The 26,566-nt window shown below is 29.6% G+C and overlaps 1 protein-coding gene across 5 annotated transcripts in view; it reads left to right on the forward strand.

Annotated features, from left to right (window-relative positions):
* Positions 1 to 26,566, forward strand: part of LOC136979054 (uncharacterized) — a 129,119-nt gene that overhangs the window by 85,686 nt on the left and 16,867 nt on the right. For all 5 annotated transcript variants that reach the window (XM_067274952.1, XM_067274951.1, XM_067274950.1 and 2 more), the window contains 5 exons: positions 1,641 to 2,320; positions 5,843 to 5,965; positions 13,079 to 13,179; positions 21,618 to 21,788; positions 25,808 to 25,984. In XM_067274952.1, the coding sequence (XP_067131053.1) occupies positions 1,641 to 2,320; positions 5,843 to 5,965; positions 13,079 to 13,179; positions 21,618 to 21,788; positions 25,808 to 25,984 (1,252 nt within the window). The remainder of the gene's footprint in view (positions 1 to 1,640; positions 2,321 to 5,842; positions 5,966 to 13,078; positions 13,180 to 21,617; positions 21,789 to 25,807; positions 25,985 to 26,566) is intronic.

Genomic DNA, 26,566 nt, shown 5'->3' on the forward strand with positions numbered 1-26,566 from the left:
AATTGTATAGGGGCTTATGCTTGAACCAAATATTGTACAAGTCTTTGAGAGGCAGAGACACTTCTGGAATTGCCAGCAGTGTCACTGCTGGCCATTCCAGTCAAGATGATACCCATCTCAAAGCAAGTTGACTGATGAGAACTGAAAATGTTTCAAAACAGTTTTCAAACTGCTGAAACTGTTGGCCAAAGACAGGACCTTCAGCAGCTGGCATATCATGGAGACTAGGAATTTCCAAGACAGCTGTTTTAAACATCATTCATCAGGACTTGGGAAAAAGAAAGTTGTGTGTATGGTTTGTGCCACACAAGCTCAAAAATAGCATCAAGTTGCTATGATACAGAATTTTATTGCAGAAGTAAACAGTAATTTCCAGTTGCTCCATTCCATAACAGGTGGCAAGACTTGGTGCTTCAAGTAGAAGTTGAAGCATCAGAGCTTTGCATAAGTTGATTCTGGCTTACCAAAACAACTGAGACTACAGAAGTCAAGAATGAAGCTGATGCCCATTATCATTGACACAAAGTGTATCATTTATCATGAGTTCATATCACATGGAACCATAATAATTGGTGCATACTACTTCAGTATCATGAAGTGTCTTCTTGTCATTACTTACTGAGTACAGCCTGCCATGTGCCTAAGCAATGACTGGTTCTTTCTGATAACATACCTTCAAACAACTGTCTATAAATGAAAAAGTGTTTGGCCAAAAAAAAGTCAACAGATTTGATCACTCACCCTGCTCACTCAATTTGGCTCTGGCTAATCACTTTATTTTTAAAGTAGAAGCTGGCCTGGAAAGAGCAGCACAATATGAAATTAAAGAACATCAATAATAATAATATGAGATTTTGAGCAGTCTCAATTGCAATGGATTTTTGAAAATGTTTGACTATTTGTATGAACATTGCAAGAAATACATCTATGTTTGAGAGAAACGTGTTAAATAAAAATAAAATTTAATTCAAATATTTTGAGAATCTGCTTTTTTTTTTATTGCAAAAATTTGGTTGATGTGACTTTACAGATGCAATGTACACAGTCTTGGATCTTGATTTATTTTTTTTTTTTTCCCATTGTTTCTTTTTCACTTTATTAATGAAAACAACTGAATATTATTCTGTTCACATAGATTTGTTCAACTGTAATTATTTTTATTTTCTATTGTTAAGATCAGATAATGGAAAATTAGGCTTAATTTTAATTTATATGAAGGAAAGTTTTAATTTTTTGTCTCGTAATTACATTTGAGAGATTTTTTTTGATTTTTAAAGATATTTAACAAAATAAATTGTTAGATATTTTTTATTGAACTAAATAGACATTGTAAATTAAAATTGTTAGTGAATTTACATTATAAGGAGTCTTTAAATTAGTAAGTATATCTCAATAATTGTAATAAAAATGCTGCAAGCTTCTTAAAATTTCTTCAATCATCTATGTTTGAATTACAAAAATGTTTCATAAAAAATTAAATTCTGCATCAACAAAAAATTTTGATTATTATTTGATTTATAATATAAAAAAAATTGTTATGTAGAAATACAATGCAATATTTGTGTATAATGTATATATTACATTAAATAAAAAGTTTTTACATGTATAATGATTACTGATAAAATTTGTATTAATTATAGATGCTTAAAAACTTGTCCAGTGAACAGACTCCCTTTTTTTGGAAGATTTGGTATATCAATGAGCAGATTATTGGCTTTAACTTATCATTGGGTTGCACAGACTGATACTGCTGAAGTAATGAAGGATGTAGGAGTAGATGTATATACAGTGCGGTCAGTCTGGAGAACATTACAGGAAGTATGTGGTATTGCTGTTGCTTTAAAATCATCAAAACTTGGTGGATCAAATTGTTCTGTTGAATTTGGCATTGCACAATTAGGAAGATTTCTTATTATTGGTGTTTATGATAGAAGGACAGGGTTAACAAGGGTTAAAGCTATGTCAGTTGCAGTTGGACTAAATGTATCTGTTTTTTTGAAAACTATTGAGCCATGGCTTCATAAGAAGTCTTTAGTGATATCAAATGATGCCAAATTATCAAAATTATCTACTATTGGTCTTCAGCATGTGCTAGTAAAATCATCATCTCCTGAAGCAGCTGTTCATACTGATAACATTACTGATTTTTTAAGAAAACAATTATCTTGTCTATTTGGAGAATTTGCAGTTAATCAGTTAAAAATAGATACAATCCAAGGATTTTTAGATGAACTTCAATGGCGAGAAAGATTTGATACATCACCCAAAGAATGTTTTTGGAATATTTTAAAGCATATCATTGATCAGTCAGGAAAACAAGGTAAAATGAAATTTATTAATTATAATTTTTTATATATCAAATTATTGCCATATCTCTAATTTTCTTAACTATTTCTCAATAATTTCTTACATTTGAAATGAAGAAAGTATATAGAAATATTGTGTTTTATGACATAGTATTTCCCTTATTTCAATAAGAAATAATCTTAATAAATAAATATGCTGTTTTAGACTTCTTCGACTACAGAAATCAAACAGAACAAATACTGGTATAATGCCACATTTTTAGTACCAAAATCTACTGGATTAACATTTTTGCCATCTTAAATGAGGTCACATAGTAATAATTAACAATATATTATGACTACTAATTGTATGCCTCTTATAATTCTAAAATACTCTAGGCTGTTAGAAATTTAAACATATATTAAAAATAAATTAAATTATAAAATTAAATACAAGTACAGTAGAGCGTCGATAAGTGGAACGTCGGTAAGTGGAATGGCCGGAAAGTGGAACGATTTTCAGTCGGACTGTGTCGTGCTGAATCGAATGTTTTTGATACTACATTTACTTCTAAAGTATAATTTTCATGTTTTTTATATTCTTTAATATATTTATTTTGTTTGTACAAAATGCAGAAATAATTTTTAACGATACGATAGCCTCGATGATTATTATAAAAATTTTCGTTAGGCTTAAAATCGACGAAAATTCAACACGAAGCGACACGCAACGGAGAAAAATTTGAACATCGGACAGGTTAATGTATTTTTTCGTACAAAGTCGGAAACTGGAACAAATCATTAACTGGAAGGACCCCAGTCCCCAATTGGTTCCACTTATCGACACTCTACTGTATAAATGAATGAGATTTAACAAACAAGGAACCAGTAATTACACAGTAAAATATTTACTAATCAAATGTTTTCAGTCTTTTTCATTGACCTTCATTGGGGAATATATACAATATATAATTTAACAAAAAAGAACAAAGCCATCCATATTCTAAAAACAGTTTTTACAACATTCCATTTTTGAAATAATACAAATTTTTTAAAATGTGCCTATCAGTTATTTTATGTATTGCATCTAATATCATACAATATGTGACAAAAATCAAAATATACAAAATGTATTTTATACATAATGAAATAACCGTAAATTATACTTTACATATTTTTACTCTTGCCATGCCAAATTAATCATTACCATGCAATCTAACTACTGTTCATCCTACAGCATCCTCTTACATATGTTGTAAGAGGATGCTGAAGGATGAACAGTGTTTTATTTATCAATACTTTCCAGGCTGGTGAAACTATGGTGTTTTCTCTATAATTTACTGCCTGCCCACTCTCTTTAGCTTTATGAATGTGCCATGCTTCTGCATATTTAATGTATTGCTTATCCTGAATCTTTTGGATCATTTCTGATCAGTTCCATTTTATCATTACAGAATCTGGGTATGCTATAGCGTAGGTCAGTAAGGTTGTAATCAGCTGCTTCTTTCAGATGTTATCTTTATGTTCCTTGATTCTGTTTTAGTGATCTTATAGTGGCTTCTATGTAGTATAAGTCGTTATGTTTTCTACTGTCTTTTATTGGTATTCTGTACATGTCAGGTCAGTGGCCTCCTTGTTGTTTCTTAGCATCCTGTATACTGTGGGGTTTCTCTTAAATATGATTTTCTTGCTAGTTTCAATCCTGATTTCTCTGTAGATATTGCATGTATTCAACGATATAAATTTATTCTGCATATCATGTTTTCTGTTTACTGTTTGTTGATTATTCTCTTTATCATTTTATTCTTTACCCCATCCTGACACACTATCTCTTCAATATATTCTAGTTCTCTTCTCTTGTCTTGTATATTATTGCAATGAGTATATGCATTTTTTATGAGAGCCTAAATGTTGCTAATCTTTAGCTTAATGGGTTGTGTGAGACTCACAGTATGAATATTGCAATGTATGTCAGCTTCCTGTAAATATCTGTGGTGACATCACCTCCCTTTAATGTGATCTAGATATCTAGAAAGTGCACAGCAATATCATTATCTGCTCCAAATATATTTCTAAGGAATTAATGGTTCCATGTTTGTTATTTTGATAGTGCAATTATAGAAAGAATTAGGTTTATTAATTACTGTATATAGGATGTTGCAAAAAAGTGTTTTGCTTCCTGGAAATGGGTGATAGAACCCAAGATAAGCAAAAACTGTAGAGTAACATATTTGCAAATTTGCAATAGTTACCAAAATAGTTGAAGATGAAGTTATGTTGAATGATACTAGAATGGGTCATTATTACAACTGAAAATGGAAGGACTGATTGAAAAGCAATCACTAAAAGCTTGCCATTGAGGTTTTTCTTTCTCTGTAAACTTGCAATACTGGAATTCTAAAATAACCCGGAAATGTCTTTTTACTGAAAGTTCAGTGTAAAATAAAGTGGAAACTATTGCATTTTTTTCCTTGTTTTAAAATGTTTGCTTCAATAAATGTTTATCTTTACAATGATAGTTTAAATAGTGATAACTATAGTATAGTTCCTGAAAGAATTGAGTTTAAATTTTCAACTTTAACCTCAAATATTTAGGCAATTATTGCATATTTGCAAATATGTTACTCTACATTTTTTGCTAATCTTGACAAATTCTATCCTACATTTTCAGGAAGAACACTTTTTTTGCAACACCCTGTATGTCAACTAGAGTTTTGCCAAATGAGCTGAGCCACAACTCAGTTCAATTGTAACTCAATTAATTTTGTCAGTAATCAACTCTCATTTATGGCTCTCAGATGTAATCAGAATTGCCAATCAGCTCATAGCTCAGCTCAGTTCCAGTTCTTACTCAGAGTATTTTTATACTTTGAGGTAGTCTTCATTCTATCTATGTCAAATTATTGAGACTCTATTGCACATGTTTTGCTAGAAATAACTGTTGTTGTTTGTATCATTTTAAAATATTATCTTTTATTATTTTTAATACTTCTATTAATCTAAAAATTGTTTATAGTTCAATTTCTTAATGCTTATCTAGGTTTTATTTGAATACTTTCATTCTCATAACAGATGAATGAAAACAGATTCAACATACTGTGTATCATTTAATAATAATGGAAGTTTACTATTACAGATTGAATCTGTAATAGAATAGCCTCTGTAATATTTGAAGAATTGTTTTTAATATAAGGAATAATTTTTTTGAATGCCAAAGAAACTTTTATTGAATTACCAAAAGTAAAGGAAAATATAATTACGAAAATCATATTTTAATGTTCAAGTTTACTATTACAGATTGCATCTGTAATAGTAAACTTCTCATTGTGTTTAGTTGTTTTGCTATGTTTATAGTTAACATGTTAACTCAATTAAAATTCCAATATTCTATCAGCGTATATATTTATTTATTTTATTCATTATATTACATTATTCTATTTATCCTTCTGTATTTTTGTAATTTAATATCATAGAATGATTGTCTAAAAAAAATATCTAAATTACAGTTACATTGAATTTTGTTGAATATTTAAAATATTCATGAAAGGTTTTTGTAGGTTCTACATCTGAATCAAACCAGATTGTTCCATCATCTATCACTGTATCAGACATTGGTCATGAAACTTTATTAAAACGAATTCTGAAAGAAGGAAATAGTACTTCTAATAAAAAACAAAAAGGTATAAACTTTTTATATTCATATTCATAGTACTTTTATATATTTCATAATTAAATTTTAAAAGTGTATAAAAAAACTTACTTATTTAATGATTAAAAATTATAATTTAAATTTAATTCTACTTATTTTATAATACTTTTTTTATATAAGAGTATATTTTAAGTTTTGATTCTATTTGGATCAAAATACAATGTATTGAAATTACAACATTCTTTATTTAAAAAAATATTTGAAGAATTGTTTTTAATATAAAGAGTAATTTTTTTGAATGCCAAAGAAACTTTTATTGAATTACCAAAAGTAAAGGAAAATATAATTACAAAAATCATATTTTAATGTTCAAGACAATTAAATAAACATAAAAATGCAAATAATTTTACTTATTGGCTAGTGCTTTTGAAAAAATAATATTTTTCTTAGGCAAATAAACAGAACAAAGGTTTATTTTGTATTAACAAGGTTGTTCTATTAACTATTGACAAAAAAGTTATTTATATATAACTATTTTCATCATCTGACATATGATAATGTTCCGTAGTTATCATGATAATTTCATGAAAAAGAGGAAAGCTTTGAATATTGTTTTGTTCCAATTATTCACTTTTTTTTATTTATTCATTTTTGTGGTAGTTTAACTTTTTCTTTTTAATGATCAGATGTTTCTTGACAGAATTTGGCTATGTTATGACGGTTGTAACTCTCAAAGTCATGACTCTAAACCAGCGTTTCTCAAAGTGGGCGATAATGCCCCCTTGTGGGCGGTGAGTAAATCTAGGGGGCGCTGGAGGAAGGGTACTGAACGGTGATCAAAGGTAAAAGTTCCCTTTCTTCTGTCAAACGGATAAGAGGAAACATTGCATTTAATGGTTTCCAGATGTCGAGAACAATGTACGATAAGGGCACAAAGTGTGAGATTCATAGAAAAGTTTTCCTAAGAATATTTCCAATCTTTTCTCACACAGGGGGCGTTGGGTATAACTTTATGGAACAAAGGGGGCGGTGGATCGAAAAAGTTTGAGAATCACTGCTCTAAACAAACCTAAAAATCAAAAATACTTTACTGTTCTTAAAGAATTATCTTCTGTATTCATCAACCAATATAACTTTTTCTCAAAATTTTGCTTTGCATAACAAATCAATACATGAAATAACTTTACTTGAATGTGTGTAATATATTTTAAATTGCATTATTTTATTGTGTGCATCTTTTCAAGTTTTTTATTCATTTTTTTAGATGTTAGTTATACTATATTATCAATGCAGAAAATGAAATAAGTGACTTCTAAATCAATTTAAACAAAACAAAAATCCCAAAACGATAGAAAAAACTTTAGAATGGTTAAAACAAAATTATCTTATTTGATTTTAATCTCATTTTATTTGTTGATTTACTATTTATTATATACATTTTTGAAGCTATTGATATTCAATGAAATAATAATATCTTATATGTCATGGTTTTATTGATTTTGAAAAAAAAAATTATTGTGAAATTCCTTCTATTATATTTTCCTGGCATATACAATTATAAAGATTACATAAAACATATATATTGATGATATTTTTAAACCATTTTTCTGAAATAATTGATGATTTTGCCACTAAAATTTTGGTACAGAATGAATTTTAAAAATATAATAAACAAAAGTTAACTTTTAAACAAAATATGGATACATAGATATTAAATTTCATATTATAATTTGTAACAATAGGACTGTTTAGTCAATGTGACAGTATAACTCTTACTTTTTTTTATGTACTTTATACTTTAAATTTGATCTGATTTCATCAACAGTCTGCATAAAAATATTCAAATGGCTTATATCTTTTATATTTAACTTTCATCAGGTTGTATTGACTGTACAAAACCCAATGAAAGTTAAATATAAAATCATTTATAATTCTATTATTTTTTTATTAATTTGTAATAAAATATTATATTTCTATATTTTAAAAGAAAGAAGAAATTATAGTGTTTGCATTGAAATAATGCGTATTATTGAAATCATTCCATTTATTAATTAAGATTTTTTTAATATTTTACAGAAACTAATTTAATAAACTTTCTGTGTAAGCATATATAGTAGAATCTGTGTACTATAATCACTTTGAGACTTGTCTATACTGATAACATTAAACATAAGTAAATAAGACTATAATTAATAAAAATTCTGGTTTGATTGACCGATACTAAAAGGACATGTAAAATACAATTAAAAAGTGCATAACTTGAAGATTTATTCATTATTGTTGTCTTTTTTTCTCCCTCACAGGGAGATTGAGTCTTGACATGCAAGCCCTCCAAACTTCTATTTTGAGCTAGTTCTTCATTTAACTTCTTTAAATTTTTCGTAAATGCTAATTCCTTACTTTTCTTTGGCCTACCTCTACTTTTAGTTCCTAAATGTGTCCCTAATTCATCTAACCAATTCATTATCTTCTAACCACATGCTCAAACACCTGTCTATATTCCATGAGCTTCTCTCTAATGTCCCTTTCTCTTAATTAAACTTCTCCTTATATGCTTATAATCCTATCAAGTGAGGTAATCCTTCACATATACCTGAACACATCCTCATTTCTGCTTGCATCTTTTTTATCTGAGATTTCTTCATTCCTCAACGTTCAGTCCATATAACATTTCATTTCTAACAACTGTCTTATAAAATTTTCCTGTTAAAATAATTGGTATGCTTTTATCACAAAGTACTTTTCTTGCATTCTACCACTTTTGCCATCATATACCTATTCTGTTAGCTATATCTGTGTCTAACTCTCATTCTTTAACATTGATTCTAAGTACTTAAGTTTCTTCATTGTCTGTAACTCCTTATCTCTAATAATTAATCTGTACATTTTCTCCTTATTGCTAAAGTAGAGTTCATATACTTTAGCTTTAGTTTAGTTACTTTAGCATTTTCTTTTTGATAATTTTTAATCCTTCACTCTCTAATCTCTCTCTAACCTTTTATCTCCTCTATCAGTTTTTTTACCATCTGTAACTAGAACTATATCATCTGCAAATAACATGCACCATGGTTCTATCTTTACTATATTTCTAAAACTGAGATAAAATGACTTAGACTTACCATTTATCCTGGGTAGACAGTTACTTCTATCCTAAAGCTTCCTGTATTTTCATATCCTGTCTTAACTTAAGTCTTTGATAAAGTGACCAGATCCTAAAAATACGATAAATGGGACATTAGGCAGGTGTTCTGACATGATGTCATGATCAATTCCAGTCAATTAACAATAATTGACTGGAATTTTAGCTTTCTGACTTCATCACTGATAGATGTTATGAACAATCAATGAACATAATTGTACATAGAAGCCCAGGATTATTTTGGCAAAATTTCATTAATGAAAATTTAGAGTATACAAAACAAAATTTGAGTCCTTTTGCCTATTAATATCCTTTTATTCTAGTCCAGGAACCACAAAACAGCCAGCGACTTGAAGCAAAACTTCTAAAAATAACCGATAAACACAATTAAATAACTTACAAATTAAAAATGATCTTGACGTCGACCCTTTTTTGTAGGCTATGATGTCTACAAACATTAAAAATTGTTAAAATTCTTCACAACAGCATTCATGTTATATAATCACATTTAAGCTGAGAGTCCTCTGGTGGATTTCAGGCAACCCAGAGTTAATTTAAATAATTGTACATAGAAGCCCAGGATTATTTTCCTTAATAAAATTTCGTCAGAGAACTCTCAGCTTAAATGCGATTCTATAACATGAATGCTGTTGTGAAGAATTTTAACTATTTTTAATGTTTCTAGACACCATAGCCTACAAAAAGGGTCAACATCAAGATCATTTTTAATTTGTAAGTTTTTTAATTGTGTTTATCGGTTATTTTTAGAAGTTTTGCTTCAAGTTGCTGGCTGTTTTGTGTTCCTGGACTGGAATAAAAGGATATTAATAGGCAAAGGCAAAAGGACTCAAACTTTGTTTTGTATAGTCTAAATTTTCATTAATCAATGAACATTTTACTTATCCATGTAGTCTTGTTTACAAAATACAGTCAAACCTGTTTTTATGTGGTCTTTTTTTGTGCGATTTTTTATTTGTGCAGTATAGTTGGCGACTAGTCTCATGCGTTTTGTCATGTCTCATGTTGACTTATTATAGCTAAATAAACTTATTATAGCATAAATGAACTTATTATAGTAATATTATTGAATGAATATGCGAAAAATGAAATAATTTATTTTTTAAGTCAACAAAACACCACCTGGACAAAAATATGTAAAACAGACAATAGACAAGACGATGCAGTCAAGTGCTGACACCTGTTGTCAATAAATTTTGTGTGTGTTTTAATTACGTTAATTAAACCTTCACGTTCCTGGACCATTAACATAAGATTCATTTCAAAGTGTAAATTGAAGGTAAATGTACTATATTATTTTTTCTATTTAGATATAAAATTTTAGAATTTTTATTTTATGTTTAGACATAATCCCTGAAAATGAATAAGGGCAAAAACAAAGTGAAGAGGAAGGTAATTTCCTTAGAAACTAAGACTACGATTTGAAAACGAGTTATTTTCTATGTGAGACTTTTTTATGCAGTCCCTATTGACCGCATAAAAAAAATATTTTTTTAATTGTGTTGCGAAAACTATTTTTTATAGCCACTCGTGAAGTTTCGTGCAATTTTTTTTTAATGCAGTCTCTATCCACTGCATAAAAACAGGTTTGACTGTAATGACATATATCAATACCAACAATTAACAGTTAATTACAGCTCCAAGTGTAGCTTTGTTTGTTTTAATTGCTGTGCTTTAACTCAGATAATTACGAAAAATTCTCTTCTATAATTGATCCACTAAACTGTGATACTTGCACAAATTTGCTGTTTTCTGACAAGTTGCCAGACTGAGCAGTAAATTACTAATTGGGCTAATGTTTCAATAAATTTGGTTTTAAAATGTTTATTGGGTTCAGTATTCACAGTATTCAAGTCATCACATATTTTTTATTGCCAAATTAAACATTTTAACAGCATTCAATTTTCTCAGAGAAGTGTGACTTTTGGAGTTTTAAGTGTGGGGATATGTTACCAGTCTGTTAAAATCATTTGAGTAGTTTTAATTTTACCTTATGAATATTTTAGTTTTCTGAAATGGAACCAGATTACATGCATTTGAAGCAAGTTTTGCTTTTTTTGTTTTTGAAAAAGTTTAAATGTAATTAAGGCAACACCAAAAATTTGCAAAGTTTATTACACTGACACTATAAAGGTAAGAAAAGCTCAATTTTGGTTTGCTAAGTTTTGGAAGGGAGATTTTAGCTTGAAAGATTGAGTGCTTTAGTTGGTCAATAGTGATGATTTAAAGGCTCTCGTTAAAGCCAGTCCAAAAACTACCACAAGAGAATTGGCTATAAAACTAAATGTAAATCAAAAAAGTATATGCAACCACCTTAAAAGGCTTGGAAAAGTTCCTAAGTTAGATGTGTGGGTTTCATGTGAGTTAATGGAAACTGATCTCACACAACAATTAAGTATTGCTGGATGTAATCAACAATATATAAATAAGTATATTTAATGGTAACAGTTAATATATCATAATACTTAGATTATGCTATCCAGTAACATACCTACTGTTAATTGTGGTTATGTTATCAGAAGTTATTCTAAAACGTACAGTTAATAATGGCATTTAAAAAAAAGCATCATGGAATGGAAATATTGATTAAAGAATATAGAAAAGGCATAACATTATATATGCAGTTGCCACTTAACTTTTTTTAGCTTGTTTTAAGGTAGATGAATGTAGTGTTATCAATTTGATTCAGTGAAAGTAAAACACAAGAATTTATTTAGATGCAGTGGGTGTAAAAGTATCATATATACAAAAGCACAATATTTATATTTAAAATCTTTTATTAGATGTGTCAATGTTATTTCTTAATATCTACATTATTACAAGTGGTTTTCGACATCACAAATTGAGTTCTAGTAACTTATTTTACTATAATGGAGTTTGAATTATTTCAATTGTTTATCTAAATAGAAATCAAATATATGGTTAATCTTAATTACAATTATGCAGATAATGTCAGTTATTGACATTAGTGTGTTCAGAGTATAATAATGAATTATTCTACATGATCATTTAAACAGCTTTGTTAAAAGTATTAATTAATTTCAAAATTAACAAAATAAAGAAAATTTGTTGAATACTTCTGATTACAATATATATACATATATATAAGAGCAACACTTTTTGGATGTTACCAAAAATTTTTAAATTAGCAAGGTTGAGGCCGAAGTTTTAAACACGAAACGTGTATGTCAGACATTTGGCACTGCTTTCCTGTAAGCCTAGAAGTTTGACAATGGTGTTTGGAAAGTCAGCGGAATCATGCTCAACATTCCAAATGCCATTGTCAAACTTCTAGGCTTACAGGAAAGCGGCGCTGAATGTCCGATGTACACGTTTTCGCATTTAAAACTTCGGCCTCAACCTCACTGTTAGCACATCAAATTATTCACTCTTCTATTTATATCAAATTCTTATTCTTTATATATTTTTGTCATGTTCAACTAAAAATCTGTTAGGAAATAAAATAACTTTACAAAAGAAATAATTTGCAAATTTTAAAAATTTCAAAAGCTAAACTACATTTTTCATTTAAGATTTTTTCAAGAAATATAATAATTTCTATACTGTATTCATTGAAGTCATAATTAAATACAATGAAAAGTATTTGAAAAATAAAAGCTTTTGGTATATTAATTAATTAAAAAATTTGTTTTGTTGTAACATCTGAAAAATAATGCTCATATTTATATAGTATTATTTCATGTGTGATATTTTGATATTCTTTCACATATATCTTATTGTATTATTCATATATGGTATTTTTCAATTCTAAACTTTTAAAGCATGCAGAGAAAATTCCAATACATTATAAAAAATTTTACATTTTTTACAAGAATGACTTATGAAATTTTCTCTGTCCAATAATGTATTATTTATATTTGGGCATTTCTTAATATTAGATGTTTTCTCCAGTCTGGTTGAAAATATTTATTACCAATTTCAATATAAAATTGATTAATTCAATGTTCATTGTTAAATCTTTTCCAGTTAATGGAGTAGATGTTATATTGGATGAATATTATTATGCAAGATTGGAGCCACAAATTACAATTATTGAGAAAAATAAAGATAAAGCAAATCGGTTTAAGGTAGATGAATTATTTTAATAAAGTTTTAGTATTACTTTTGTAATGAAAAAGAGATAGTCATGTTTACTTTGACTTAATTGTAAGAAAGGCATAATAAATTTAAGAATTTTATTTGGTAATGAAATATTTATTAGATATGAAATTAAGTTGATCCTTTAATTTATTTTACAATTACATTGATATATCTGTAGGATATAAAAAATAGAAATATAAAAAAACAATAAAAGAAAAATTACTTTTGCAATTGCCACAATAAATTTTTAATTTCATATTTCAGTATTAAGTTTAAATTTAGAATAAAAACTCAGATATAGTTGAATTTAAATGTGTCAAAAATATTTTTATGTTTATTGTAAAAGAAAAACTTTGCTAAATAAATAAAATGAGATACAAAATCAAAATTAAAAATGTATAAAATAAGTTTCAGAGAAAAAACATCTACTATGTGTGTAATGCATTGATAATTGTCTTTAAATCTAATTATTTTTATGAGACTTCAATTTTATGAATATAACTTTTGATATTTCTTAATGAATTTCTCTGCTTTATTGTTTTTCATTCTGAGCATCTCTTCTATAGCATCAATTGCGTTAATATTATTTTTTTGCAATAATGATTTTTGTTTTTACTTTCTGTGATTTATTCTTTTCATACATAGAAATCACTAGCTGTATATTAAAAGATAATTTCAAGAATGAAATTTTGTCAACATCAAAAAATTTTAATTTTAATATGGTCACAGATTCTTATTACTAAAAATACTTATACATTAAAGGTCATAAATTCATTACATATCTCAACAAGAGCACTTTAATAAGATTCAATATTTTATATATCAATAATTCATATATGGCATTATTTGTCTATATCAAAATTTTTTAGTTTTTTCTTAATATAAAGAAGTTAGATTAATTATCAGATGAAATGATATAAAATAATAAAGCAAATTACATAAGATGATGTGTTATTTTTATCAGATTTTTATTTTTATTTTCTTACTTTGTATTTTTACATTGATGTTTTATTACATTTAAGAATGTTTCATCACAAAGATTAAAATATTTTTACTATATTTCAGTTTTTATTCTATATTTACAGTTAGTATTAAAATCTATAATTATAAATTTATTATGATAATACAATGTATAAAATCAAATTTTTAAAAATTTTTAAAGCACTTGCTATTACTCTATGATATTTTAAATAAATATATGAATTTCATCATAGTTAGAGATGTCTTTGTAATTTTATTAAATTTTTTCTCATTTCAAATATGTCCTGTAAGATATATGTGGGATCAGTTTTAGGTTATGATTTCAGTAAAATAAAGTTTGCTAAATCAGTTTCCATTTGTTTATGACTATTGCATAAATTTATCTTGCTATATTGCCTATTCTACTTGAAGAGAAAAGAGATCAGAAAGTTAATGCTGTTGAGAATATTGTGTTTCACTTAGAAGTGCTATATTCCTTTAATAACTATCATTGTATTTAGTTTCTAATTTAAATATAATGTTTTAATTGTTTAATATTTTATACAAAATTTTAAAAAATGAATTAAATTATTTCTAAATTAAAAGGAAAACAAATTAAAACAACAGTGATACTACACCGGAGTAAAGTAAACAAACATACCACTGAGCCTGTTACTGGTGTCCGTCTTCTAATAAACAGACTGTTACAAATGTTTTCAAACTCTCAGGTTCTTCTTCGGATAACTAATAACTCCTGAACAAATGCAATTCAAATTAAATTCAATTGGAACACCAGTCAGAACTCAGAACTCTTATCGCATGGATATTGATAACGTCATTCGGGCATGTGCCCCTTTAACCGCAGTAGATTATTATAAGTTCTTGTCTATGAGCGCCTGCCAGGCTGTTGACAGAGTGATTTCATCTTTATGGTTAATGCAATTACCATCTTTGAGTCTAGTCATGCAGATGTAAATAGCCTCTAGCCATCTCAGATGGTGTACGTGTTGCGTAGTGTAAATCACCTTCGCTTGATTGAACATTGGTTCTACGCCCAGGTCTGAGGCGTAGATGGTTAGAGCAGAGGCAGTCCTCGCATGTAGAGTATCTGCTGTGTGCTCTTTCATTCTCACTTCTAGGGAGCGCTTGGTGGATCCTACATAGACTAGGCTTCTGTCCCATCTATGGTCCATGAGTGGGATGGTGTACACTCCCAGGAATCATTCTTGTGGTGTCTTTTCCATTGCATAAAATGTCAAATATTGTAGCACATCTTCTATAAGTGATGTGAATATTCTTTTTCTTAGCTATCACAGAGTATAGCGATTTAAGGTACGGATTGTATATAACCGGGATGATACCAGCTGGAACTTCGTTGGGTGCCTAGGTTGGGTCTAGTTCTTGGCAATGGTGCCATCTGTGGATCAATTTATGTGTGATGGCAGGATAGCCAAAGAACATGGTTATCCTGCCATCACATATAAATTGATCCACAGATTGCTAACCCAGAGTTGCTAGAAGTGCAGGAAGAATCATAGAAAAAGAAATATACATAAGGTATACAATATGTTTATTAAATCACTTGGGTGGTATTTGTGACTATATGTTCTTAAGTAAAAATGTTTTGTTGTTTGTATCCTGACTTACCTTTAAAGTTTGTCTAAGACCCTTTGAATTATTTTGTAGTCTTAACCCATTTCATTAACTTCTGGAAGTGATCAGCTTTGAGGTACCAAAGTTTGACATTGGTCCTGTCTTCCACCTCCTTCACAGATCCAACTTTCCAACCATTTTCATAAAGTTTGTGTCAGTTGGTATCAAAATATCTCAGTCAGTGTCAATCGTGGAATGCTTGGAATGTTGGCTTCGCAGGAGATGTATTGAATTCCATAATAGTCCAACTTGGCAATTGTGTCATGAGCATAATGGGCAGTGGCCATGTCTGGACTTGGTCAAGGTAGTATTTTATTTATTATTTATTTATTACATTTATAAAAGCAAGTTTCAAATCTCCTCCTCCTAGATCAACAAGATCCTTAACAATAGTGTGATTTTTATCTCACTATTGATAAATTGCATGAACATACAATAAAAATAAATACTTAAAAAACAATAAGATACATAAAAAAGTATACATAAAAATACATGAGATTCAATACACATAAAATGCTAAAAACAATATAAATAAATGTGAGTGCAGGAGATTGAGTGTTATAAAATACAGTGACAAGATTTTTTTTTATAATGCAAGAAACCAATGTGAAGCATATGTTCAACAATGTTCTTATCATCAACAATTCTGTAAAAACAAAAAAACAAAAAACAAAAAACTGTATGAGAGACAGATAAGTGATAAAATGGAGTAAAAATACAAGATAAATTGTAAACATTTCTTGAAGGTACTCTTAAGTGAAGCCAATTGGATGAAATTAAACTATTAAAGTATTTTTAAAAGGAATACGAGTATATGATTATAGCACTTGATTTTCATAAAATTTAGGTAGACTTTGTCTGAGCCTAGCAATATTCAGATTATGAGTGTATGGTAATTACAGAATTTGTTTAGCATTAAATAAATTTTACCAAGAAGGGAAGGCATAGTCATTGACAAGGGTGAACAGTAATTAATTAGCAATTTGAAAATTTGTGGAAAAAAAATAGAGGAAAAATAGGAAAATAAAAACATTTTTAGAGGAAATAGATTTGTAGAAATGCCAGAGAATTCCACAACAAATGGCAAGTGCTTTAATTGTCTTATCTACATGGTCTTTAAAAGTTAATTTATTATAAAAAATGATTTCAAGATCATTATAAGATAGACATATTGTAGAATGTCAGAGTCAATAACAAAGGGTGGAAGTTGAGGATTTTGAATTAAAGAAGAAACACAAATGACAATACTTATTTGAATATTGATTTTGCGTATCAAGTAATTTTACTTTAAAGGTAAGGTACTCTTGATGAAAGAGACAGCATTAGGTGCTGTCTCTTTCATCAAGAGACAGCACCTAATGCTTACCTTTAAAGTAAAAATCACCAATTTTCTTACTCCAGCACACAAATTTTAATGTAAACACAAACATTTATGGGCATTCATCAGATAAAGCCATTCTATAAATTGATTAAGTTACAAAAATTTCAAAAACAGATCATTCTATACATGCTCTGATGCAGGTTAAAATTTAAAAATTTCAAATTATTAGAATATAATATATATAGCAAATTATTTCAAATATATTCCTATCATTCAAGTCTTCAGCACTTAATTCTGATTTGTTTGGCTATATCTTTTTTATTGTTTATGTTCAGTTTATACTATTTTGTGAACTATAACACTCAATCCATGTTTGCTTGATTCCCATTTAATTTTATTTATGTTTAAGTTGTAATATTTTGATCTATGTATCTTTGTATATCCATTTATGATTTATAATTGAAAAATCACCTCTGGTTTAACTCAAATTGTTCTAAATTGTGATGTAGAACAATTTGCAATTTTAAAATTTTTATAATCATCAGAACATGTATGGAATGCTCCAAAGTGGAAGACTGAGTCCTAAATTTATTCTGTCAACTATTGACCTAGTCTACATTCTACAAACCTTAGTCCCCAATCTGTCACAGCAATAGGAGCAAAGACAACTATGGTTAGATTTAAGCAAGTTGCTTGCTATAACAAATGGAGCAATAAAATGAAGCTCAACAGCATCTAGTTCTTATAAGACACTGCCAGACAGTCATATGTGAACAAGAGCTGAGTAATGTTCAAAATAACGCTCAATTGGTTTGACGAAACACACAAAGTTTATATTTACAATACAAATGTACAAAGTAATACAAATTAGCGTTACAATTAATTATGCACAAACACTAATCCACACGACAACCGACTATATCCATACAAGTTCGTCGGAAAAACTCCTTATGATTTTCGCAAACGGACTTATAATTAACAACACCTCCGAGTCAGGAACAAGTTCGTACTAAACCACTGGAGTTCACTTCCCCCAGATTTCCGTAATGTCCAACGAGAGAGTTAGTTAGCACTTCGATAACGACAATCCCTCCGATCCTATCCGATCTGGTCCTCCATTCCCGCCGAAACTACTGCTTATATAGCGGCCGGCGTTTAAATCCACCGCCAATCAAATTCGAATGTTTTCCCAACGGCCGGCCAATGGTCACCTTCCGCCGGCCAATCGTCCGTCCATTGTCGATTTAAAACTCAACGGTTCTTCTAACAGATCTTTCTAACGGTCCTTCCAACGGTTCTTTCCGTTACGAAAGTTCGTTATATTAAAACAGGGCGGAAATCGCTTGCCTAGGCGATTCCATACCCTACAAGCTGACTTGCCAACTGGTCATCCTTTTGAAACCTTCAGAATGGCCAGAGCGTCACCTTGTGAGAAGGCAATGCACAGATTGAACAGCAAGAAGCTAGAACCTGTAATAAAGAATATTGCCAAAGATCTGTTTAATGTCGTGTCACTGAAGACACAATCTCTGCCCTAGCTTGATGGGGATGTCAAACATTGAGGATCCATCAATCAACATTATCTTTGCTGATCAGGGCCATTGAACACCAGTGTTTACCCAATCATCAACTGCCAGAAAACTAACATGGGCATCTTTTGGAAGTATAGGCTGTAAAAAATCAATGAGCAAGTCTACACTATTTCATTTAAAGTCTGTTAAAAAATTATGCATTTTGATAGAGGCATAAAAAAGAAATTTACAGTATATATATATATATATATATATAAAATTGTAATATTGAATGAGAATAAAAAAAGAACAAACTTAATGTCAAACATTCAATTTGAACAAACTTCTTAAATTGAATACATATAATTTTGAATCTATAATTTCTAGGCAATGCTTTCCTTTTATAAAAACAAAAAAATCATCTAACTGATACAGTTTTCTCTATTACAACCTTGTCTTCGTCCTAGGTAACACAATCAAAGTGCCAGTACTTATTGACATGGGTTACAGTCTCTGTTATGTGCAATATGCATGAACTAAGACTGAAACTACATAGGGTACTTCTAAGCATTTTTGGTCAATGTATTGTCTGAATAAAAGCCAATTCTCTTGTTCTCATCAAGTTTCTCAAACAATCATGCCATAATCATGACTTAATTCTTGCCAAGACTTTTTTGAGAAAGCCAGTGTCTTCATTGATTGCTGAGACTTGATCATGTCTGTACGTGATTGTCTTTGAAGATACTTGTCTCTTGGTTTTTTCTGTGACAATTTTTGTTGACAAAGTCAGTCAATGAACTGCTGGTATTGTTGACAAAAATTACCAGTTGGAGCTGTTATAATCACAAGATTGACACTGGTGATCATGATGAGAGCTAGAGAAGGACTAAATCTTCTGAAGAGCTTACTTCCTTCCAGCAACAGTCAACTCAAAGTCTGGGTAACAAATGGTTTTTAGATGACTCAACATTTACCCACCAGAACTCTTCTGTCTACAAAATCATCCTAAAGCACAGTGTACCAAGAAAATTAATCAGTGATCAAGGCTGTTCCTTTCTCAGTACAGGAAGTGCTTGCCATCTCTTGCAACATTTACCAATTCACAAATCAACAACCTGATCAAGAGATTCAACTGGATTCTAGTGGACATAATGTCCACTAGTGTTTGACTGAATGCTGCTCTGTCAATGTTACCCATTGCAAATGGAACCAGGTGTTGCCTTATGTGACATTTGCCTACAACAACTCTTGGAAAGATGCAATCATATACTTCCCATTTTTTCCTCCTTATGGCTGGCATGCAGTGGTCCCTGAAGATACATTAATCTCAATCATTCCAGAGATGATTGATTGCATGGCCTTAGTTCACAACAGTCTAGTGGAGGTTCAAAACCAGGTCCAGGCCCACCCCCTGGCACAAGGCTTCAATAAACAATACTATGATGTCCACTGATGCTGTTCTTTATGACCCTAGAGTCTTTCAATGGAAACCTTCTGACCCATACATAAAGAAAATGATGTTTCAAGAGTTATAGGATATATTTGTTTCTGACAAAAATTAAAATGAAATTGATTTTTGTGTCTAGTTTCAACAAGTGCTAAAAAGTGATCTTAAAATTACAAACATATATAACAAAACATATACAAACATACAAGTATCTCATGCTACATTGCCAGCTTTCCCGTTAGTGAAATGGTAGTAAGAGGACATGTTTTTTTCTCTACCTCTAGTAACTGTGGTTTGGGACTAATTTATAGGTAAACCTATATTTTTTTAACATTTGCTTTCATTTTTTGACAAGACTATGTCTAGTCTATAAAATTGCACTGCTGTCAATGGCTGCAAACCTTAGAGGTATGAAGGAGTACATGTCAGGAGTTGCAATTTAGCAGAGAGTATTTGGTGCTCAAATCATGCGCACATAAAATAAACCAGACTTGTAGGTAGTCAGGGGAACGAGAACCAAGTCAAAATAAAATACAAAATGGCAACACTGTTTATAAATAGGAACTAGTGTGAGATTTGCACATGCGTTGCTCGTTGGGAATTTCGAAATGCGAATGTTGCAAAATTAAATTTTGACAAATGTATGCATTAGGAAGTTCAAAATGTATACATCGTGAAATTGAAATTTAACAAACATGTGACACATGTTAAGCATGTATTTTCTTGCTCTCATCATTTTGCCATCCTGTGAAATGATGAGAGCAACATTGGGATAATTCGGGTACAAATATCTTCCTGCTTACCATAGCCAAGAACAGGCCTGTGACAATGTAACCCGTTGTAACCACAGTGGCAATGAAGCCTGCCATAATCTCTGCCAGAACCCCGAGTACCAGTGTTGGCTTCTCCTCATTGGTTAGTGCTCATTTTTCTCTTTTCCTTAGAAAACAGTGTGTAGTCAAGCCCTGAGTCTCCAAGACATGGTCTTGTCCCAAAAACGACCTTGCCATTTGTTATTTGTATGTATTTATTGGTGTATTTATAATTGACTGTGGTAACTTTTAGTAGAAAGTTTTGCAACAGAAATGTTCCAATCACCAAAACTATAGGATTTTTGTTAATGTTTAGTTTAATTTTATGTAGTTGTGCATTGAAAGTTTAACTTTGCATTGATATTTATATAAATTTTATCCATTAAGATAAATTGCATAAGATGTTAATGGATATAATAATCAACTTTTCTACTAGAGGCCAATTACTATTTTTAATAAGAACGTTTTAATGAAAAAAATAATATATGTAGAATAAATTCATAAATGGAAATGAGAAAACAGTTCTATGATCACAAAATGGTTGAAACAAATTATTTTCATTTCTGAAAAAAATTAAGAGCTGTAGAATTTAATTGAATGTATTCATTAGTTATTGAAAAATTTGACATATACAGTATATGTAAAATTATAAAATAAAAAATATTTATAGTAATTTTGTAATATTTAAAAATATATTTATGTATTTATTTATTTGTTTTAGTGTCAGCTATGCAAGAAATATATTGATAATAATATTAAAGTCATGAAGCATATGAATGGCCACATAGAGAAAAGTCGGCAAAAAAATCTAGATCTACTTGATTTAACTCAATGTAAATATTGTTTTAAAGAATTTCAAACACCATACAGTATGCAGTGTCATATTGAAGCTGTAAGTAAAATAGATAAATAAGTTGAATTAAGGTCTAATGAATATTAGTAATAAATTTAATTCATTAAAATTAACAATACACTCAAACCTGTTTTTGTGCAATTTTTTTGTGTGGTATACCAATTTGATTGAAATTCATATACCGCACAAAAAAAAATTGCACAAATGAAAAACCGCACAAAAACAGGTTTGAGTGTATAACAAAAATAGAAGAAAAACATAAATATCATTTTTAATTCAAAATTTATCATCAGAATTATTATAAACTTTAAAATAGTAATGAATTATAAAAATTTAAATATTAATGGTTCATAATAACAGTTTGGTTTTATGAAAGAAAAATTCACTGTTTTTAAAGAAAACTTACCCTTGACAATTCAGAAACATAACAGAACATTAACACAAGCAAAATTTTAAAAAATTTTTAAATTATGAATACTGTTATCTCTTTACAGTGAAAAATTTCTTTAGACACTTTATCAAACAGAACATACTTAAATTGAAATGAACAATCTATCTATTTTTTGAAAATTTAAACCAAATGCCCCTTAATTATTATCTATTTATTTATTTAGTTTAAAACTTAATTATGGTTTATATTTAACTATCCAAAATGACTTTTAAAAATTAACTTAGATATTTTTTAAATTAAATAAATTCATTCATAAAGTGGATTTAAATATTAAAACAACTAGTGGCAAAATGATCTATTGATATTCGTAAGTTTAAATTTATTTTAAAAGATAAAATCAAATAAAGTAAAATTATATTAAAGATTTACCTCAAAATTTTGGAATGGAGTTGTGGGACAAATTAATTTTATTTTCATGATATATGTTATATATATATATCTATTAATGAAAATAAAATTAATTTGAATATACCATATTTACTAGCATATAAGACGAGGTTTTTATTTATTTATCACAGCTTCAAATTCCTAGGTCGTCCTATATGCACGAGTGAAAGGTTATTTGCGAATAATTTTTGTGAAACGTGTGTTTGCATTTTTAACAGGATATTTACCCTCTTGTATTTAAAAACAAGCATTTTATCTGGGCAGTTTGAATCATTCTTGTATATTGTCAGGAGTAAAGATAGATAGCAATAGGAAAAGCAAAGCTTTTGAATTGAATTCCAAATTGAAATTCCAAAATCACACAGGAGCCTGATGTAAGTTTTAATCCATTCCCATGTAAAAACAGATGATAGTTATTTGGAAATCAGAATTCGGAGATACTCATAAATGTAATTGATGGAGAGTGGATTTGACTGTTAAGAATTGGTAAAAAAAAAAAAGGTTCCCAATTGTCCAGCTTTACATGAACAAATTATGTTGTTGATTTTACAAGATTTTCCCTTAAAGTTTAGAATTGCCAGCAATTTTTGCAGGATAATGTGTTCATTTATGTTCATTTGATATTTTACTTGTGATTAAATGAAATAAAATTAAATTGTATTAATAAATATAATTTTCTTTATTTTTTGATCTTTAAAGCCACGCCTCGTCCTATATGTGAGATTGTCTTGTATGCGAGTAAATACAGTATATAAATCCTGAAAATATATACAGAGTGTCTCAAAAATGTACTGACAAACTTTTAGGGGAGTTAGATAACATCTAAAGGGATGAGAATTGCATAGGAACCCATAACTGGAAACGTCACTGTAAGTAAATAGGCGGCACTGTTCATTCGTGCGCTAGAGGGAAAATTTAGGATTTCCTCATTCGTTCAGTAGTCAGCATATGATGAGCATGCAACAGTATATGAGTGGGGAGCTGGCAGACATGCCCTTAGTTTATGGAATAGCTGAAGGCAATGGATGAGCTGCAGCACGAATTTATCGAGAATGCTTTCCAGACAGACATTACCACACCACAGTTCGTTTGCACGTGTGCATCAAAATTTGTGTGGTACTAGGTCATTAAGAGGAAGCAGGACTAGTGAGGGTAGGCCACGTTTGCATTCTCCTGTTATGGAAGAACATGTGTTGAATACCGTGGAGACCAATTCTAGTATCAGAATACGTGCCATTGCCTCTGACTTGGTCTCATTGCAGTGTATAGTGTATTTTGCACATTGAGTCCTTATACCCCTTTCATCTCTAAAGGGTTCAGTTACTGCTTCCTGATGATCATCCTGCACATGTGCGTTTTGTGCACTGGTATCTGCAACAAAGTGCCCAAGATGTGAATTTCCCAGCATATTTTTTGTTCACAGATGAGGTCTTCTCCAATCAGGATGGTGTATTCAATCAGCACAATGTGTATTTGTGGGCTCACGAGAACCTGCACAGTATGTGGACTCACGCAGCACAACATCACTTCAGAGTTAATGTGTGGGCAGGTTTGGTGGGTGACTGCTTAGTTGGGCCTTTTATCATCCACATGGCTGCTGCGAATTATCTGATCTTTCTGGAACAGGTTCTACCAGCCTTACTTGAAGATGTTCCAGCATATGTGAGACATGTGGTTCCAACATGATGGGCAACTCCTCATTATGGAATGGATGTTCGTGCACATTTGAACAGGTCTTTCCTGCATCAATGGATTGGCTGTGGTGGACCGGTTTCCTGGCCCCCCTCACTCACCTGATTTATCAAGCCTTGATTTCTTTCTGTGGGGGGCCCTCAAGGCTATTGTGTATGACATGCCTGTGGTATCTGAAATGGATCTCATGGCAAGTTTCATCCGCACTTGCTGCTACAATCAAAGAAACTCCTAGTGTGTTTGAACATGTCTGGCAATCAATGCTCCGTCTGTGTCAAGCATGCATCGCATCTGATGGTGGAAACTTCGAGTATCTGTTGTAACATTATGAACTGGTACATTATTTGTACTAATTATGTCTAATAAATGTTTCCCATTAATCACTGTCTTGTGCCTTTTCAGATCTTCTACCTTTACTACCACTTTCCCTTGATGTTTCCGGTTATGGGTTCCTATGCAATTCTCATTCCTTTAGATTTTATCTAACTCCCCTAAAAGTTTTTCAGTACATTTTTGAGACATCCTGTATAATAAAAGTATATTATTGTTACATTTTCCAATTATTCACCATTGTTACTAATTTTATATATCCAAATAAATAAAAAATTTATATATCTAAATAAATTTGTCAACCTGCATGTTTATCCTACGTAGAATTTTATTATTTACTATTCTATAATGTTATATAACATATGTGAAATTCTATCGGCTGATTGTTGAAATAAATCTGTTTTGGTTGAATTGAATAGACTTTTTCAATTGTCAGAAAAATGATCTGTTCTATTCAGTGCAGCAATGCACAACAATGTAATTATATCTTAAGTTCTTAACCACATTTAAAGTATGCAAGAAATGAATTTATCTTTTTTCTTTTTAAGATGAATGAGATCTTCAAAATGATATATTTAACAATACACTCGTATACTATAAATTTACAACTTTTATTTACTGTATGAAGTAAGTTAAAATAGTCTGGAGAGGATCTACATTAAAATTTTTTTCTAGATTTCTGAATTAATGAGTTAATTAAATTGTCTAATTATAAAACTTTCTGAGAAATTAAATGTCTGTTTCTAATAACAATTAAAATTTTAGATACAGAATAGTTTGAATAATTTCCGTATAATGATTAAAAATCATTAGTGTCCTCAAATTTGTGTTGTAATATTGGTTCATTCCAATTTTTGCCAACTTTCTCTACCTTTAATTAAAGTTAATAACAAATGGCAGTGTGTTTTTTTGCAATGTCAAATTATTTAATTAGCAAAATTAAAACACTAATTTTCACTTAAAATTATTATTATTATTATTTAATATTTAGAGCAATTAGACTTTGGAAAATTTTGTATTAACAAATTTATTAAAACCTAATTAAAATAGCCATGATAACTTGTCATTTATTAGTTAATTAAACTGATTGGTTAATTTTAAATTTAACTTTCTAATTTCTATATTTTATATAATTGAATATGTAAAATCTTACAGATATATTTATTTTTGTTATTTAAATGGTAAATTTTTACTTTAGGTCCATCTTCAAACAAATTCATTGGCTTGTCGTATTTGTAATCAAGCTTTTCCTGATGTAACTTCTCTTGTTTATCATATGAAAATGATTCATTGTCAAACAGAAATGCCATATTCTTGTTCAGTCTGTCATTATCGTTCATCTTTTCATAGTGATGTAATTGAACACTTTCAGCAGGTAATTATGTTATTAATTTTTCAGTTTTGTAAAATAATGGCCAGTATGAATAAAAATGAAGGAAATGCTAATAAACAAAAGATAGAAGCAAAAGTATTTCCTCTGTTTGGTATGAATAATAATTACCTTATACTTCCGAGCAAATGCTTTTGGTAAATGATTAAAAGGTTCTCGATGTGCAGGTTATGACACATTTAATCTTGTTCCTATGTTCTATTTTATTAAGTGTATTCAATTCATATTAATTATACGTGTGTTTGCCTTTGTTAATAAGTGTAGTATCCAAATTTTGCAATTTATTAAACCAGAAATGATGGAAAACAATGATATGGAACTTGAAGTTTGCAGTGGAAGGTGAAGTTGAAGTTTATTTTAGTTGAGTTGACCTCGTATCCAAGAGATTCTTCTAAATCCCAAACACCCAAAATAAAAAAAGATAAAAGATGAAGCATCAAAAAAGCATTAATTAAATGTGAATCAATACTTAGAAAACAAATTGATGGAACAAAATTAATGAAGAAAACTAACAATATGAAAACACCAAGTTCTTCTTCTATGCCTTTTTGGAATCCAGGATCAGCT

The sequence above is a fragment of the Centruroides vittatus genome, unplaced genomic scaffold (assembly GCF_030686945.1).
Source record: "Centruroides vittatus isolate TY-2023 unplaced genomic scaffold, ASM3068694v2 contig_575, whole genome shotgun sequence".
Classification (NCBI taxonomy): Eukaryota; Metazoa; Arthropoda; class Arachnida; order Scorpiones; family Buthidae; genus Centruroides; species Centruroides vittatus.